At 38.4% G+C, this 20,785-nt stretch overlaps 1 protein-coding gene across 1 annotated transcript in view; it reads left to right on the forward strand.

Annotated features, from left to right (window-relative positions):
• LOC121370976 overlaps positions 1-9,654 on the forward strand; it is a 33,429-nt gene extending 23,775 nt beyond the window's left edge. The window contains exons 15-16 of the mRNA XM_041496547.1: positions 3,455-3,618; positions 7,083-9,654. Coding sequence (XP_041352481.1) covers positions 3,455-3,618; positions 7,083-9,501 — 2,583 coding nt within the window. The 3' untranslated portion in view covers positions 9,502-9,654. The remainder of the gene's footprint in view (positions 1-3,454; positions 3,619-7,082) is intronic.
• Positions 9,655-20,785: the final 11,131 nt, after the last annotated feature.

The following is a 20,785-nucleotide window of genomic DNA, read 5'->3' on the forward strand; positions in this document are numbered from 1 at the left end:
GTTATAACCATATCCAAATGTGTGTTGCAGGTTTGTAGATTAACTAAACTTAGTATCCATTTTCACGGGCTGAAACTAGGGTCTGCGCCCTTAAAAAGCTAGGTAGTGGATTTTCTTTTAAACGTCTTTCAAACTGGGCGAGACTACTTTTGATCTCAATGCAAATTTCCAGAATAAATCTCATAGTTCATTTCTTATTAGTTCTCTGCTAGTCCAACCAGAGGGGACTAATAGACTCCATCATATGCAGTCATGTGGGATAGGAAAAGTACACATGAGGTGGTGGAAATTTCTACCCGGGATGTAGCTTTCTGAGTGGAAGGGTGTACCTGTCACGAGGCAACGGTCATTTAATAGCTCCACTCTTAAAGTTTCGTATACGTGTTTATGGGGTTATTTCCTCTCTTGTGTTCACATTTGCTGATGTTAAAGTGGGTTGACTGGTAAATGCTAAGTTAAAGTAACATGGAGCAGTTCGATAATTACGTAACGCGGGTATTTTCCACCACCACTTCCTTTAACGTTTTGTATTTGTTTTAGTATTCAATATGTTGTAAGGCATACAGGAATTAATTGAACTGATTTGAACGTTTTGTAACCTTAAGACCACACACCCCTCTGAAATTACGTAACGCTTTTGTGAACACCCCTCACTGTCACTGTGACGTCATTTGACAATAAACAAATATAGCCAGTGCACCACGACTGTTATATCAAAGGCCATGGTATTTGCTATCCTGTCCTAGGGTCAAAATTTTCACCACCGAGGGTGTAATTATTCTATCCCACGTGATCATATATACTCTTCAAAAGAAGAAACGCAAAACCACATTGTCGTAACATTTTGAGAATTGATTTAATTATTGAATGGTGAGTCCGATAATTACCAAATGTTGCAGGATTGTTCACAATTCACTCTAGTCCATTGTGAGTACGTGATAGGACACACCACCAAGGTCAAGGTCATCTGGAGTCAATACCGGGTGTGGCCTCCGCGTGTGTTGACAACTGCCTGGCACCGCCTGCCCATTGAAGCAACCAGAGTACGGATGACGTCCCGGGGGATGGTGGCCCACTCGGCCTGCAAGGCTGCTGCCAGCTCGGGCAGGGTCTGGGGCTGTGGTTGTCGCTGTCGGAGGCGTCGGTCCAACTCGTCCCATAGATGCTCAATTGGGTTCAAATCCGGTGATATCGATGGCCAAGGAAGGACATTAATGTTGTTGTTCTGTAGGAAAGCCGTTGTGAGACGTGCTGTGTGAGGCCTGGCGTTGTCATGTTGGAACACTGCGTTGGCGTTGGCCATAACTGGAACGATGTGTGGCCGGAGGATCTGGTCAATGTAGCCCTGTGCATTCAGGTTGCCCTGCACGTGGACCAGGTCAGTTCTGCCAGTGTGTGAGATGGCTGCCCACACCATGACACTACCCCCGCCGAATCTGTCCACTTCCTGCACGCAGTTTGCCGCATAACGTTCACCACGACGCCTATACACGCGACATCTTCCATCATGACGTCGGAGCAGAAATCGGGACTCGTCACTGAACCACACCTGTCTCCATCGCAGTTGAGGCCATTGTCGATGAATCTGGCACCACTGCAGTCGGAGTCGACGGTGTTGTGGTGTTAAGATGACACCTCGAACTGGACGTCTGGCACGAATTCCTACCTCACGTAGGCGGTTCCGTACGGTCTGGTCGGATATCCTGCGCAAACCTGGTATTGCTGCGGCTGTGGAGGTGGCAGTAGTCAATCGTTCCCGAAGGTGGCGTACCCGGATGTAGCGGTCCTGCCCGGGGGTAGTGACCCGTGGTCGACCGGATCTAGGGAGGTCACGTGTTGATCCATGTTGCTGGTAACGGTCCCACAGTCTGGAGATGGTGCTTGGGGACACATGGAATGCCCTGGCAACGGCCGTTCTGGATTCGCCTGCGTCTAGTCGGCCGATGGCATTGTTTCTCTGCGGTTCACTGAGACGTGGCATGTCCTGGATTGTCAACTGTCGGCCAGATACAGAGGCCAGGCAAGCGAACATCCTGCACTTTTATACTGTCGGTGTTCATGTTGCACGTGCAGACAACGCACGTGCAGTGGTGACATGGTTTGCACGTGGCTGCGTTTTTGCGAATATTCACATTTTGGAACTTTATTGTACAGTAGCTGCGTTTTATCGAATGTAACCGTGGGAATGTGTTTGGGACATGCAATGACCTTATATTCACAAAGCATGAACCGGTAGGAAACATAAAATCGGAGTTATAACCCATTTGTACCCTTTTGCGTTTCTTTTTTTGAAGAGTATATGATGGAGTCTTTTTCTCTTGTCCATTTGATATATAAATATTTATTTTACATGAACAAACAAAGATGGCTACACTTTAAACACTACAAATTAACAAGGGAGCTTTTGTAATGAAGTTTTTAATAATAAAATATTGATCTAAAACTAACCAACTTGCATTGATATGACATCATATATTACCAACACCATAATACTCCCCATGTTAAATTCAATGACGTCATAGCCCATACAAGACATATTTATTCCGCATGGGCTGACGTCATGGAATGGGTCTGTCTTGCATTGCTAGGGATGGGAGAATATAGGTTTTATCTCTGTCCTGTCTGTGTCAGCGCGGAAATCATTTTGCTCACGTCAAACCATAAGGACTGTTGTTTAGTGATCAAAGGGACAATATTTCTATTCGCGTATCAGTTACACAACATTAAATTCACACAAACTTTAATATGTGCCAAGATGTATTAATAACAGCAGTAATAGGTCATGTTCTGAAATTAAATGTTGCAAACTTTAAACTTGACATGTTCATGACAGAGCCTTTTTGATGACTAAAATTATATATTAAAGATATTTTTTTATTCAGAATATCAGAGTATGAATAAACAATGTGTTTGTTGTCCCAATGTTTATAGTGGCCTAAATTGGAGTTTATCTTGCAATAATTTCATACATACAAAAGTATATATATATTACAAAGCAAAATGAAAAATAACTTCTACAAACATTAATAGATGTTGCCAACACATTGGGTATACACACTCTGGTATTCCGAACAAGAAAATATATTTAATATCTAAAAAATGCATAGTCCGAAACATCTTAAAATGGCTGCCAGCTCAGGACAGACCCTTTAAGACAACTGATTACAATGCATGTGTGTGATAATTGAATAGGTTATACAGACATAATTCCCGTAGTGGAACAATTGCTTACCTAGGTTAGGTAAAAATCAATTGAACTGACTTCCGGTTACCTATAATATTGATTATTATTCCATTGATCATGACTTTTTGTCAACTATATTATTGAAATTATTTGATGTTGAAAACAACAATTAAGAAAGGAAGCATTTAACTGCATTGCTTTATTTCATTAATTTTTTTGTTTGATTGGATTTTCTAATTAAATTTGTATTCTATTCTCGACATGTTGTAGGTGAGCCAGCTTCCTTACCCTTGTATGAACATGAAACAGTTTGAGCAAAGCATACGTGCCCCCATTGGCAAAGACTGGAATCCAGAAATGGCTTTCAAGAAATTGGTGGAGCCGAAAGTTGTAACCCAGCTGGGGACTATCATCTCACCAATAGACAAAGACGAGACGTTTAAAAAAACAAGGACAGGAAGACGCAACCCAAACATGAATTTCAAAAGTCGTAAACTTTGATGATGAAATAAATGATGTAATTGATACTCAGTGGCCTTCTGTTTTCTGTTTGCAGGTTTACATTAATACTATATTATTTATATTATAATTTACATTGGTAAATGATATGGCCTGTTGATTTTTCTTTGTTATCATGGTATTTACAATTATCAATTTCCCATATAAATGGTCTGCTTTTGTAGAGAATGGCCATGTCTATGTCAGAAGTAATTCAAGTAATAATTGCAAATAGAAGGTTCATAAAAAGAGGAACTAAAGGTTGAGAATCTTGCACCCAGACCAGTACAAAATGATACTAATAATAAGTTTTATATTTTAATTATTTGGATGGATTATCTCCCTTCTTGCAAACTAAATCTTGACATTTCTGAATGGAGTAGTATGTTCAGAAAGACTGGTATTTCCTAAGAGATGGCAAATTTAAATTAAATGACATTCCAGATTCAGTGTATCAGAAAATGTTATCATCTTTATTCTTTCTTAAAATATTGAGTTCACAATAACTTTACTACCCCCCTCATTTTTGAAGACCGTTTTTTTGCTGGTTTTTTCACACTGATTTTCACCAGTACTCGCTACTGCATCCGTCGCGAGTGCTTGCCAACCAGAGGCCTAATTCACAAATGTCTCTTAGGCTCTGCTAGACAACAAAGCATCCTCTTTTCAAGTCTTTTAGCATTGCACTGTGAGATCACAAAGTTGTGAGAGTTTAGTGAATTAGGCCCCTATCTACTCGGCATTTTACTAACGTTTCCTAGGTATGGTGCCCCTGTGAAGTAAAACACTAAACACCATTCCTCAGTACATCATTCCACAGTACATCATTCAGTTCACACTGCATTGATTTCTGCAATAGTTTTGACAGGAGTGAAAATAATTTTTGTCAAAGTCCTTTTAAAAAAGAAAGTTTTTACATGGAACGTGCCAAAAAGAATAGGTAGTATTTGTGTGTTTTTTGCTCTTCATTTTTTTGGCGTGGGGGGGGGGGGGGGGGTGTATTGTTTTTATTTTACTACATTCACTCCTACAGGGTCCAAATAAAACAACCTTTATACATGTATTTATCACCTACATTTTAATATTTTTAATACAGGAGAGAAAAAAAATCTAATGCATAAAAAAAACTGGGGTCGGCCCTTTTTTTAGGTACTGTCTGGTTGCCAGAAACGTTTCTCCTTTATTAAAGGCTTTAACAACATCTTGGCACATTGAAGTACAACTGGTGCCCTATATATGGCCAGGTGAGTTTGACACTTGGTTGGGAGAGGGGGAAGCGCAGCTGTTGCTGTTACAGGCTACTCCTATTTACATCTATATCCATCAACAATATTGATCTAACACCCACTGTAGTTAAAAACTGTCCTATTACTGCTACTATTTAGGCTCCTGAGAACGTCATCTGGTTGGAGGTGAAGCACAATCTCTAGTGGATAGGGGCAAAGTCGGTGGTGGGGGGAGGGAGGAGGGGGACGGGCCAGGGGCCTAATTCACAAAGGTCTCTTAGACTCTGCTAGTCTTTTAGCATTGCACTGCGAGATTGCAAAGTTGCGAGAGTTTACTGAATTAGGCCCCAGATTTGTTACCTCTATTTATATACAGTGGGGAAAACAAGGTACGTTTTGTTCCTCAAGTAAAACACAAGGCCTTCAGGTTCCTGGATGTCAAACGTTTGGTATTTCCGAAATATAGTTTTAAGAGTAAAACATCTACGTTTTTCCGTTAGCAGCAAGGAATCGTTTATATCTACTTGCCCATAGATAGGACAGCACATATATACTAGTTACGGCCTTCGAAAAACGTTGTGGGGTACTGCTTGGACAAAAAACAAGCTACGTGTCCGCCGAGAAGGCTCGACCCAAGCCTTTTAGACGAGCGCTCTATCGACTGAGTTAAATCTAGCCGAGTACTCTGCCTTTCGATACCTAGACGGACAGTTCTAGATAGGCAGAGTACTCTGGCTAAGCTAGATCCCCCCCCCCCCCCCCCCCCCCCAATACAAGAAAGACAGTTATTTAGATTACAAACGTGGTATGGAAAAGAATTGGGGGTCCAGCTTACAGAATCTTACTATCGTATGTATTATTTTAACTCGACACGAGCGTACTGCAAATTAAAAATGGAAATCGTAATTGTCTGATGAAATGTGGCCACAAAATGAAAGTAAGTGCAGCCAACCCGTAATGTGTGTTTTCATTGGGTGTCGCTAGCAATCGATGTGTTCACGTGACGTCAACAATGGTGAACATGCTGGATGAGCTGACAGTATGAACACGGTAAATGGTTTGATTTGAGTGTGACAGTTTGTTTATTGCATTTCTACCTTTTCCAGTGTTTTTTTGGCAGTTACTAGAATTAGAGCTTGTTAAATCATATGTATTGTTAATCATTACATATTTCCCTTGACTAAATTACTTTTTAAGTTCTGTATAGATCTCTGGGTGTGCGGTGACATTGTGTCATTGACATTCACACTGTACCTGTCACGAGGGCAACGGGACGTTTTAGCTGTATGTCAGTTAATAGCTACGCTCTTAAAGTTTCGTATACGTGTTTATGGGGTTATTAAATTTTCCTCTCTTGTGTTCACATTTGCCGATGTTAAAGTGGGTTGACTGGTAAATGCTAAGTTAATGTAACATGGAGCAGTTCGATAATTACGTAACGCGGGTATTTTCCACCACCACTTCCTTTAACATTTTGTATTTGTTTTAGTATTCAGTATGTCGTAAGGCATACGGGAATTAACTGAACTGATTTGAACGTTTTGTAACCTTAAGACCACACACCCCTCTGAAATTACGTAACGCTCTTGTGAACACCTGTCACTGTGACGTCATTTGACAATAAACAAATATAGCCAGTGCACCACGACTGTTATATCAAAGGTCGTGGTATGTGCTATGTGCTATCCTGTCTATGGGATGGTGCATATAAAAGATCCCTTGGTACTAGTTTAACAATGTAGCAGGTTTCCTCTCTATGACAATATGTCAAAATTACCAAATGTTTGCATGCAATAGCTGATGATTAATAAATGAATATGCTCTAGCAGTGTCATTAAGCAAAACAAACTTTTGTTAATTTTTTGCAAAGTATTGTAACTAATTACTATATTGCAAGAAGGTGGGTGGTTTGGGGTTGTTATTTAGTTTTTTGGGTGTTTTTTTTTATAAATGCTCCTGTTATTTCTTTTAACAGATTGCTACAAGTCAAACTAGAGCAAAGATTATCTGACCATTGCTTTTGAATATTAAACAATCAACAAACTGTGGTCATGGGTTGAACAAAGCAAAAGAATAAACTTTTGTTTGAAAAACAAAAAACAACAATAACCAGACAAGCAACTAATGAGAATGGAAAAGAAAGCGCTTGTGTACAGAATCAATGATAACGGCGTTGGGCCGGAGTTACTGCACCAAGTGTTTCTCGAGAAGGGCTGGCTGGAGTACGACGAGGAAATACACGACGAGTCTGACTGGAACATATGGTGGAAGACATCACGGTTCCGCACCAGCGACTACGATCAGATCAACCCGTGGCAGCGTCTCAACCACTACCCAAACTCGGTGGGCATCACCAGGAAAGATTTCCTGGCAAGAACATTGAAGCGAATGAAGGGAGTGTATGGGAGTGGCGTTTACAACTTCAGTCCAATTGCTTTTAACATCCCTAACGACTACACTAAGTTTGTGGCCGAGTACAGTAAAATGAAGGGGTTGAGTACCGTTAATGACAAATCACTACTGTGGATCTGCAAGCCGGTCGATATGTCTCGGGGAAGAGGGATATTCTTGTTCCGGGATCTGTCCGAACTGCAGTACGACTGCAGTGCCGTCATCCAGAGGTACGTAGCCAATCCATTTCTGATAGGGGGTTACAAGTTTGACATTAGGATCTATGTTGCTGTTCCATCGTTCCATCCTCTGACCGTGTACATTCACCAGGAGGGGCTTGTCCGATTCAGCACGGAGAAATTCAGTCTGGATTCTATAAACAACATTTTTGCCCACTTGACAAACACATCGATCAACAAGCACAGTCCCAGCTACACCCACGATAAGGAGAGGGTCGGACCCGGGTGTAAGTGGACTCTGTTGCAGTTACGTTACTATTTTCACCAAAAAGGTATTGATGATGGTAAAATTTGGCTTCGTATTATCAACATTGTCATCCTCACACTGATCACCCAGGCGCCCTCTGTACCCAAGGTTGAAAACTGCTTCGAGTTGTACGGCTTCGACATCCTCATTGATGACAATCTAAAGCCGTGGCTTCTGGAAGTTAATTTCAGTCCAGCATTGGCATCCGATTGTCAGGCAGATATTTTGGTCAAGAAACCGTTGCTTCACGATTTGATGGAAATGTTGAATTTTAAAAGTACTGATGCCGACAGAGGTGCACATCTGGCTAGCAAGTGCAGTACAAATACTAAATCAGACCGATACGCCTCACTGAGTATGACAAGCAGACATTACACACCGAGGTATGTTGGCATGTCCAATTCTGATATCCTGAAAAGACAATCAAATGCTAAAGACAAAAGACTGTCCGATGCTGCCAGTGAAAATGAAGGTTCTGAGAGTGTGGAGCAGCATCCAATATTCGGTCTTCCTCTGGTTCACCATTCTGATGATGAAGGAATAGATGAAACACCTGAATCAGCTATGGATGCTTCTAATAGTCATGATTTGCATAATGAGTCCACTGGTGCTATACATTCATCTCTTCTGAATGGTTATGAGGTGACAGGATCAAAAATAGAAGACATTCCTGAAGGTATACCCGTTTCCATGACACGAACAAATTCAGGTAATTCTTGGACAAGAAAAGAAAATGGTAATAAACACACAACAAATTCAGCAAGATCTAGAAATTCTTATAAGACACAGCCTGGCTATGGATTACAGAAGGGTCATAGTAAGTCGTCTACCATTTCTGATAGTGGCATATCAACATTCTCCGGATCTAGTGAAAATTCTGATCGTGTGAAAAAACCTAATTCTGATGGTGAAAGTTGCCCGTCTCTTCAATCAAAGACTGGTAGTGGAGACCCCGTTGCATTGTCTCCAGATAAAGATAAAACATTGACTAAAGATGGCAAAACGGTTTCTGTACAATGGCAGGCCATGACCAGAAAACCAGGTCTACCTGGTTTGGCTAGACTTGTAAAGAACCCACTAAACAGCAAGTCCACCCGTTTTAGTACAGTCACCAAAACTGGGAAGAATGCTTTAGTGAGATCTCAAGAGAGAGGTCCAGGTGCTGCAGGCCATGTACTGGGAAAAGATAAAGCTGGGGGTCTCATGCATATGAAAGATAAAGCTGGGGGTCTCATGCATATGAAAGATAAAGCTGAAGCCATAGCAGCATGTCAGTCAACACCTTCTCTCAACAAACTGATCACCAGCAAGACGAAATTATCTTCTTCTATTCCCGATCTGCTGCATTTACCAAAAGTGTCATCAAGTAGGCTGCCCAATCCTAAGCCAGTGGCCGTAAATCAGCACAGGACAGGAATCCTTAAGCCATCTTTGAGAATGAGCAGGAGCCACTTTGTCAAATCCACACCACCACCACCCAAAGAGGCTCCAGAATGTATTGGGGAGTTTTATCTTGTCTTTCCTTTCAATGAGGTCACCAAGAAGGCAAGTCAGCCTGTCTTGGATGCCAGAGCCATCATAAGAGAAACTCAAAAACTGATTAAAGAATCTGCTAAAACAAAAGGAAAATCATCTGGCAAAGGTCAAGGACAGGGGCAGACATCTGCTTCTGAAGAGCCAGTTGATAGACTGTGGGGTCCTCTGAAAGGAACATAATGTGAGTTTCTGCTGTGAACTGAGCACAGAAATCTAACTGGATTACAAAGGAATACTATATTTTATATATATATATATATGAAACAGTGGAGTACATGCCTGCAGTTAAGCTTGGAGTAAATACTTTCATTGGAGTAAAGCATTTTTAACTTGTGTAATTGCTTGTTCTTTCTTATAAATGAGTAAATACGGGGAAAACCCCCCAGTTGTTTCTTTAATACCATCAAAGATTCTTTTAATGCAGTCTTTGATTCTTCACATCATTCTGTAAGTATTGATAAAATGTAAAACTATTTCTCTACTTTTATAGCCACCGACCCTGGGTATTACTAGGCAGTGTAAAATATGTTCGGCTTAAAATACCAATGTTAACAATGCAATCTGATTAAAATTAGCTCTTCTGGTCTACCAGAAGGTCTAACAGCATTGCATGGACTCCCATGTCCAGGTGACATTTCATCTATAAATAACAATTTAAATATCGACCAATTACATTTTGCCTTTTATAGCGTTATTCAGGAGCATACAAATTCTAAAAATATCATGCGAGATTACTTATGCAATAGGCGAATTTGTTGGTCTATTTTAACATTAAAAAATGGGGAAAAGTAATAAACTCTGGATTGTATACTAGTATAAACAGATTTCATATCTATACCATCACATTTTTTTTTTTTTTTTTTTTTGTCTTGAAACAAATTTTATATAAAATTTTATATTGAAATTAGTTTCTGGCATACTTTGTAATTCACCTGAATCATTTCGTATACCCTCGGTATAATACCAAATGTTTTCAAATTCTTTTCAAATCACTGCCATGATTTTGCAAGTAAGGTTTTGATTGGTCGAATGAAAAGTCAGCTGGACATTGTTAGCAATGCCAATGTGTTTTTCGTTAATTTTATGAGGACAAAAGAGGTAATATACCTTGAAAACTAGGGTCAGTGGCTTTAATATTCATGTTAATAATTGATATATAGGTAGGTAAATAGGTAGTAATTATGACATAAACAGCAAGAAATGTATATGTTTATGTAAGTTTTATGTAAGTTCCGTGTCTGGTGTATTCAAGGATGTGGTGTCTGCTATCCTGTCTATGGGAAAAACTCAGGGCAATGTCCTCTTTGGGTGACTTAAATATTAGAAAATAATGGTGTTAGTTGCCCAAATAATATTATTTCATCAATCTTCTTCAGAGCTATAACATATGAGCCACTATTGAATGAAGGGACAAATAAGGCATTTGGCCTGGTATGCATATTCAACGATATATAATGCACATTAATGCTTAATATCAACAAGTATAATCATATTGTTAATTAATAAAACGGTTAAATGTGATGGCTATTATATATAATGGGTGCAGCCATTTTGTACCATCCCAGTGAATACACCCTCTGGCGAGCTGGTGGTTACGTAATACCTAACGTGTCACATCAGGAATTAGTCTTCAAACTGAAGAAACAAAACATACCTGATTTTTGCAGATGCATCACAATGTTCTGTAATAATATCCAGCTCAGTAAGCCGACAAGAAGTATATATTATTTTTTAATAACCATTGTCAAAGTGTTGAAATAACTGTATTATGTTTTGTACATAAATTAACTCACGTACTGAAATAATAATCGGAGTGTTTTCTTGGTTAATTGGTCTTTTCTTTCCGTGGCCTGTACCTGTGGTTCCTGATTGGCAGGTGTATATTTAGACGGTCCCCAGACACTGTCTAGACACACTAAAAAGATGTGCCTCTATTATTAAGATCACAAGGTATTGTTTGTTAGCCACGCAGACACCCCTCAAATCATAATGGACATTATCAGCCGTCTGTAAAACCCTTTATTAAGTAGACTTTCCCATCTAAAATCACAAAACTGACCAATTACGTAGTCCCAAAGAAAAGAAAATTATCACTTGGGTATCATGAGTGGTCGTTTTTGCTCAAACGTACCCTACCAATAGGCCTAATAATAAAAAATATTTCATTGGATTTTTTTAAAGAGAAAAATATTATAACTCCATTTCGTTCTATTGACGCAAATTGAAATATATTTAGCTAAATAGTTTATTATACTATCAAGTCATTTATGTTGTTTTACAAGTCAGGTTGATAAAAGCGAAGTGTCTTGTCATAAATTAGAGCATTTGTTTACACTGTGCTTAGAGGATTTGGACGGAGCTGACGTCACTTCGCCCCAAGCTATACCACCGGATGTCACAAAAAAAAAAAAAATGGCTGCCACCAGTTAGCAGGAATAATCATGTTTTTATATTAACTCTAAAATTACGCGTTTTTCATTTGTTAAAGTGTCAGTATGTATTGGTGGTCCGGGTATGCATCTTTCCAACACATAAGGCTCTTATTTGAGTTTATCCTCCCTTTAATATTTGTATTGCATATATTTATTCCACATTAAAATCTTGCTCATGGTTTGTGGTTCACTTACCTTAATTTGCCAACATCCATTATTATTTTTTGGGCCACCATATGTTTTGGCGAGTTTCAAACCGTGTAAAATGCATATGAAAGATTGTCTGCTGCTACATGTATGTGGTAAGTTTTCGCTCACTCTCTAGACCAAGCGTTAAAATAATTATATTATATGTTAGACCCCACATTTGAAAACGCAATAATTTAAAACATGTTGAGTTGTCAGAGACAGTGTCATGTTGACCTCCTAATCATTGGCATATAACCATGGGGACCATGCCCCCACCCCATTCATAGCTTTTCCAGCCAATCACAGGTATGTGTGCAGGGAGTGTTGAGAGAGTTGAAACTCTTGCTCAAGAAAATATTCTCTCTCTTTTTTTTTTTTTAATGTCTTTTCTGGGACATCATGTCTGAAGACCTAGACTCTTTGCACACCAATATCTAGACCCCTACATAAATTCCTGCACAGATGCCTGTCATCCCATGATACAACTCATAGCCCCCACCCCACCCTACCCCCACTTCCACTATAAAGTCCTTGGTTATACCAGTGTCCCTAAATCAGCCTCTTAAATTGAAAGCATCTGAATGTTTGAAATTTTTTGTTAAAAATAAATGAACCTACATGTACATAAAGTAATTTATAAACATTCCTTTCTTTCTTTTTCCAGTAGACGAGAATAATTTACAAGTTAATGACCTGCGAAACGTGAACCACTTGCACGCAATGCTTAGTGTTGTAAGTGCAGTGTCACTGGTGTACTGTCGGTCAGAGAACACAAGCACATCCACATAAATCAACCCGGCAACAACCCAATTTGCCTCATTGCCATAACATGTCTAGTTCAAGCCTTTTGTGTTTGGCAATTTTGCATTTATCTCTACTCAGCAAACGTTATGACAATAATGCGGATTAGTTCCTTGCATTGGTCTGTGTTTCATAGCAGTGGTAAGCCCACTTGACTACACAATGTCTTACTAAATGGGAGGATTTGGTGTGTGGGGAGGGCATACAGTTTTTTTCTCTACCTGGTTTGAATAATATATATATATTAATTTATCATACCTTGTAACTGCAAACTGAATATGGCTTGTTACAGCCGTCTGTCCTGTTGATGACAAATATGTGTTAGCTTGTGAATTTCTGATACAATGTTATTAAAGGACCTATCCTGAGTTTGCTGCCAATTTGTAGCATGTTTATGACTGGTAAATCCTTTTTGATGACTAAAATTACATATTAAAGATAGTTTCCTCTTTAGAATCTCAGTATCTGTATAAACAAGGTGTTTGTTGTCATGTTAATGTTTGTAGTAGCCCAATAATTTTGTACATATAATTACAAAGTAAAATGAGCACTGACTGCTACACACATTAGCACATATGACTGCAAACACATTGGATATACAGTTACTGGTATTCGAAACAAGAAAATGATTTTAATATGTAATTTTAAATATATTTAATACACCAGCCTTGTGTAGTGGTTAGACGTAATACACAAGCCTCATGTAGTGGTTAAGTCTTAATACACCAGCCTCGTGTTGTGGTTAAGTCTTAATACACCAGCCTCGTGTAGTGGTTAAGTCTTAATGCACCAGCCTCGTGTAGTGGTTAAGTCTTAATACACCAGCCTCGTGTAGTGGTTAAGTCTTAATGCACCAGCCTCGTGTAGTGGTTAAGTCTTAATGCACCAGCCTCGTGTAGTGGTTAAGTCTTAATTCACCAGCCTCGTGTAGTGGTTAAGTCTTAATGCACCAGCCTCGTGTAGTGGTTAAGTCTTAATGCACCAGCCTCGTGTAGTGGTTAAGTCTTAATACACCAGCCTCGTGTAGTGGTTAAGTCTTAATACACCAGCCTCGTGTAGTGGTTAAGTCTTAATACACCAGCCTCGTGTAGTGGTTAAGTCTTAATGCACCAGCCTCGTGTAGTGGAGTCTAAATACACCAGCCTCATGTAGTGGTTAAGTCTTAATACACCAGCCTTGTGTAGTGGTTAAGTCTTAATACACCAACCTTGTGTAGTGGGTAAGTCTTAATACACCAGCCGTGTGTAGTGGTTAAGTCTTAATACACCAGCCTTGTGTAGTGGTTAAGTCTTAATACACCAGCCTCGTGTAGTGGTTAAGTCTTAATACACCAGCCTCGTGTAGTGGTTAAGTCTTAATGCACCAGCCTCGTGTAGTGGTTAAGTCTAAATACACCAGCCTCGTGTAGTGGTTAAGTCTTAATACACCAGCCTTGTGTAGTGGTTAGACGTAATACACAAGCCTCATGTAGTGGTTAAGTCTTAATACACCAGCCTCGTGTAGTGGTTAAGTCTTAATGCACCAGCCTCGTGTAGTGGTTAAGTCTAAATACACCAGCCTCGTGTAGTAGTTAAGTCTTAATACACCAGCCTTGTGTAGTGGTTAGACGTAATACACAAGCCTCATGTAGTGGTTAAGTCTTAATACACCAGCCTCGTGTAGTGGTTAAGTCTTAATGCACCAGCCTCGTGTAGTGGTTAAGTCTTAATGCACCAGCCTCGTGTAGTGGTTAAGTCTTAATACACCAGCCTCGTGTAGTGTTTAAGTCTTAATGCACCAGCCTCGTGTAGTGGTTAAGTCTTAATGCACCAGCCTCGTGTAGTGGTTAAGTCTTAATACACCAGCCTCGTGTAGTGGTTAAGTCTTAATGCACCAGCCTCGTGTAGTGGTTAAGTCTTAATGCACCAGCCTCGTGTAGTGGTTAAGTCTTAATACACCAGCCTCGTGTAGTGGTTAAGTCTTAATGCACCAGCCTCGTGTAGTGGTTAAGTCTTAATGCACCAGCCTCGTGTAGTGGTTAAGTCTTAATACACCAGCCTCGTGTAGTGGTTAAGTCTTAATACACCAGCCTCGTGTAGTGGTTAAGTCTTAATACACCAGCCTCGTGTAGTGGTTAAGTCTTAATGCACCAGCCTCGTGTAGTGGAGTCTAAATACACTAGCCTCATGTAGTGGTTAAGTCTTAATACACCAGCCTTGTGTAGTGGTTAAGTCTTAATACACCAACCTTGTGTAGTGGTTAAGTCTTAATACACCAGCCTTGTGTAGTGGTTAAGTCTTAATACACCAGCCTTGTGTAGTAGTTAAGTCTTAATACACCAGCCTCGTGTAGTGGTTAAGTCTTAATACACCAGCCTCGTGTAGTGGTTAAGTCTTAATGCACCAGCCTCGTGTAGTGGTTAAGTCTAAATACACCAGCCTCGTGTAGTGGTTAAGTCTTAATACACCAGCCTTGTGTAGTGGTTAGACGTAATACACAAGCCTCATGTAGTGGTTAAGTCTTAATACACCAGCCTCGTGTAGTGGTTAAGTCTTAATGCACCAGCCTCGTGTAGTGGTTAAGTCTAAATACACCAGCCTCGTGTAGTAGTTAAGTCTTAATACACCAGCCTTGTGTAGTGGTTAGACGTAATACACAAGCCTCATGTAGTGGTTAAGTCTTAATACACCAGCCTCGTGTAGTGGTTAAGTCTTAATGCACCAGCCTCGTGTAGTGGTTAAGTCTTAATGCACCAGCCTCGTGTAGTGGTTAAGTCTTAATACACCAGCCTCGTGTAGTGGTTAAGTCTTAATGCACCAGCCTCGTGTAGTGGTTAAGTCTTAATGCACCAGCCTCGTGTAGTGGTTAAGTCTTAATACACCAGCCTCGTGTAGTGGTTAAGTCTTAATGCACCAGCCTCGTGTAGTGGTTAAGTCTTAATGCACCAGCCTCGTGTAGTGGTTAAGTCTTAATACACCAGCCTCGTGTAGTGGTTAAGTCTTAATACACCAGCCTCGTGTAGTGGTTAAGTCTTAATACACCAGCCTTGTGTAGTGGTTAAGCCATCAGACACAATCCTGATATATACTGGGTTTGTATCCCAGTACTGGATCCCACCCAGAGAAAGTTTAGAGACTCAGTGGGTAGGTGTAAGACCACTACACTGACGATTCTCTCACTAACCACTAACAACTAACTCACTGTCATGGACATGCATTCCCAGATAGCTGAATTGTGTGCCCGGGACAGTGTACTTGAACCTTAATTGGATATAAGCATGAAAATAACTATAAATGAAATTAAATGTATTTAATATGTAAGTTCAGTCACCAGGAAGACTCTGGTTAGTTGGGTAAATCTTCCATTGGTTACAAACTCAGGTTACATGTAGTTCCTTTAAAACGGCTCCATTCCTTTCTCACCTACCAGAAAAAAGCTGGTTACGACCCTGTGGCAGATTTATGCATCTAATGACAAGTAATCTCCAGTTTATCTTAAATGTTACAATTTAGATGATTTATACATTCTAGATTGCTTCCATAATGTTTGCTGTTTGTATACTACAGGGAAACTCTTCTAAACCGAACACCCTCGAAACCAAGAAAAAAGTCCGGTTTTAAGAGGTATCCGGTTTAGAGAGGTTCTCTTCTGCACAGATATTTATAAAGGGACCGTGAAAAACATCTAGTTTTGAAGGAATTTCGGTTTACAGTAGGTCCGGTTTTGAGACGTTTCTTTTTGTGGGGGGATGGTTTGCTCACAACTTTTGTGGAACTACGTACATGTTCAAGAAATTTCTGACAAATAGAGACTTTTAATGACTAATATTTAATAACATCTTAAATATGGTTGAGTTTTTTTTTAATGTTAGTATCAGTCAGGACTTCTAGATTATGGTAGCCCCACTCCCATTGCTAGTGATATTCAATGTTGGGCTAGTAAATAACTACTATCGTCATGCCCAATGACTAGTTGAAAAACAAAAACATTTATCAAATGCTGCATTTAAGTCTATTTTGTTATATTGGCCCCACTCCCATCTCAAATCTAAGGATTTTTAAGCTCTATTTCCTTTTTTAGGTGACATGTCCAATTATTCCTATTAGTAAAATGGTATTTACTTAAAGTAGGGCTAGTAAATTTTTATTCATGGCTAGTACATTTTTTAAATCACTGATCCCATGGCTAGTGGATTTTGATAACAATTCTAGAAGCACTGTGTCAGTATACTCTGTGTGTTTCTGGTCATCCTAATGTTGTAATAGCTTGAACTTAATTTTACTTTCAAATGTTTTGGGTTTTTTTTTTTCATGTACACCTAATATTATTTGGAGATGAAATCTAGTTTTGGTTACTACAAACATTGGGACAACCAGAGAGACCTTGGATATAATACTTGGATATTCTAAACTATGAAGTTTGTTTTGTTTAATGACACCACTTGAGCACATTGGTTTATTAATCATCGACTGTTGGATGTCAAACATTTGGTTATTTTGACATATAGTCTAAGAAAGGAAACACGCATCGTTTTTCCATTACTGGTAAAGGATCTTTTATATGCACCATCCCACAGACAGGATAGCACATACCACTGTCTTTGATATACCAGTCATGGTACACTGGCTGGAATGAGATATAACCCAGTGGGCCTATTGACAGGGATCCATCCCAAACCGACCTTACCACTGGGCTACGTCCCACCCCTATTCTAAACAAGAACATATATTTGATATGTACTTTTGGTAGGTAAAAACTTTGCATGTTAGTCAGAAACATGTTAATAACAGTAGGTTTGGGTGCAGAAAATTATGCAGGAGGGTCTAGACTGTCACAAGTGAATTTTAAGGGGGGAGGTCATGCTCCCCCAAAAAATATATTGAAAAAAAGAAAATTTGCCTTGTGCAGGGGAGGGGTGGGGATTCGAACCCACCTGAATAGCAAATTCAAAACAGTCCCTTTCATTTCTTATGCTTGACATGGAGTTGTTCCAGAAATGATGGTGCTCATTACAGTCCAATATTTTAAATATTCACCACTTATAAAACAAAAATCAAATATGAACAGTATTTACATTTAGAGTGATATATCATCATATTTTGACTTCTACCCTTAAATTGGTGCCATGTGTGTAAATTGGTAAAACCATTATTATAATTTTCCTGGGTTTTTTCCATTTCAGGCATGGGATGGGCAACAAGTTATGGAAAGGTTCAATTCATGAATTTTAATTTGAATAACTTGTGTCCAATTCTTTCTGCATTTTATATACATCAAAATAAATTTTAATCAATGAAAGGTTAATATTTTTTTATACATGTATATATATATATATATATATATATATATATATATATATATATATCTGTATGAAGCTCAATTAACAGATTTATACACGTATTACAAAATATGCATTGTAATACTGAGTCAAGTATCTTAAAAAATGTATTTTAAAACACTTTGATGCTTATCAATAATATCAGATATCCACTCCCCACACTTACACATATGTGTTGACCTGTAGTATAAAATGCATTGTGATACAATCATGGGTTTGACAAGACAAAATGTATTGGGCAGATAATTTTGAAGCTATCTTAATACACATGTACTATGATATTGCAAAACCATTGTATACTATGGCGGGTATCGTAGTGACGTTATAACCTATGACATTGTTTTACGATATTGTAGTGCTAAGATGTATGTAGCTTCAAAGTCTGTAGCCTGTATTTTACTAATTCATTAAAAACACTTGCATATATAATACCGGCCTCTGTGGTGTCGTCGTTAGGATATCGGATATCAGGCTGGTAGGTACAGGGTTTACAGCCTGGTACCGGACCCAGAGAGAGAGTTTTAACAACTCAATGGGTAGGTGTAAGACCACTACACCCTCTTCTCTCTCAATAACAACTAACCCACTGTCCTGAACAGACAGCCCAGATAGCTGAGGTGTGCACCCAGGACAGCGTGCTTGAACCTTAATCGGAAATAATTTAAAAGAAAGAAAGCATATGTAATATAATATATAATACATTAACCCATTTATTTATTTATTTATTTATTTATTTATTTATTTAATTTATGTCCTTACATGTATCTGCCTGTTTGCTTGTCTGTCTGTCTATTGTTAATTTATATTTAAAGATACTATGCTTAGTTTTAAAGGTACTCTCTAAAGAATTTGTATGGTATTTCTTAGTTTCTTGTTTAGAAGATTCATCTCACTTCAATCAATAGCATACAAGTTTGGAGTTTGGGGTGGGTTCAAAAACTATGGCAGCATTCGGCAAAATGAGCTAGCTTGAGACCTTTTTACCAAATATTTCCATCATTCTACTCGTAATATTAGCTGTAACTCACGTAAAAATGTTTAGTCTTTTGTTTCCAACCCTATATAGTACCGGTAGTAATGTGGCAATATGAATAATTGTTATCCAGTTTCAGGCATTTCATTGGTTGATTGGTTGATTGATTGATTGATTGATTGATTGATTGGTTGATTGATTGATTGATTGATTGATTGATTGATTGATTGATTCATATTTATTTATTTTATTTATTTATTATTTTATTTATATTATTTATTTTATTGATTTATTCATTCATTCATTCATTATTTATTTATTTATTTAATTATTTATCTTAAACTGGATTACAGTGCACTCCTGTGTAACTATGTATGTAACACGACACTGAACATGTATGTACAGGTATATGGGAGTTACATGGTGGTATGCAAATATGGGATATAATTACCAGGTTATTTTATCACAAAATATTCCTATATACATGTATATTCAGTATACCATATTGAGTACAGTATGGTTATTACACAAAGTCGTTTACCACATGGAATTTTACTGTGCAAGTTCATGTTATAGTGAAAAAACTGTATTGGACAAGAAGCAGTAGAATGTGTCTTGTACCCAGTGGCAGATCCAGAAAACCCATTGGGGGGGGGGGGGGGGGATAACATGAGGCAGAATGCTAAGAGAACTTTGGGGGAGGTTTGGAGGGGGATGAAAATTAATATATAATAAAATTATAATGGTCGCAAAATTCCCCCCCCCCCCTTAGATATGCCTCTGATACTGCCTGTTTGATCTACATGAACAAGTAATTTACACAATACCCAATACCTTCCAAAGGTGACCACTTAAATACATGTTAAAAATGTGTGTGTATGGATGTATGGCTTTCGTGTAACTTGTTAATGTGTAAAACGATTAAATACTTGGCTGGCAGTGATTAGAATATCCGTGTATAGCCATTCAGCTGGAAACGAACCCATTACAGTTACTGGTGTGCCAAGTTATTCACGGCCTGACCATTTACCTTTGTGATCTTACTGGTTATTATGTTTGTTGTCAATAGTCTGGCACACACTGCAGAAATTATTATGACCTGACCTACAGACTTTATACTCAATGTAATGGTGTTTTGCTTTTAATGTGGAGACTTTTGTGCTTATATATTTATATGCAATCAACTCAATTGTGAATTCATTATGTTTTTATAAAAGGTATTGAATACCCTAAAAAGTAATGTAGTATTAATACAAAGTAAAAAAATTTAATTCTTTTTTAAAAGAAGAATATTTTTAAATCATAATATTTACATAACTTTGTGTACACAGAAAGAATCTATAGCATGTAGATTTGAGCTCTTCCATATTCCAATCCATATCTCTGTTTTTCCAACGGTCTTTCAGTAATATTAAATATTGATAGACTCAACAAATTGTTTTAATTGTGATATGTAAGTATGTTTTAATGTTGTAGCCATGTATTAGGGGCATCATTAAGCTGAATATTTTAGGAATTATGCTTTAACATTTTTGTTACTGTGTATAATAATTTATTTTTATTATTAAACATACATATTTATATCTATCTTAGTATTCAAGTGTAATTGTCATATTGTACAATAAGTTATTTTTTTTATTCTGTATTTATAGCATATTGTAAATTTCAAATGTGCTCAAATGGCCTCTTCTGTTACAGTAAGTAGACGCCTGTCATAAGAAGCCATTGTATCCATATACACTTACCTGTATT

Source organism: Gigantopelta aegis, chromosome 4, assembly GCF_016097555.1.
Source record: "Gigantopelta aegis isolate Gae_Host chromosome 4, Gae_host_genome, whole genome shotgun sequence".
Classification (NCBI taxonomy): Eukaryota; Metazoa; Mollusca; class Gastropoda; order Neomphalida; family Peltospiridae; genus Gigantopelta; species Gigantopelta aegis.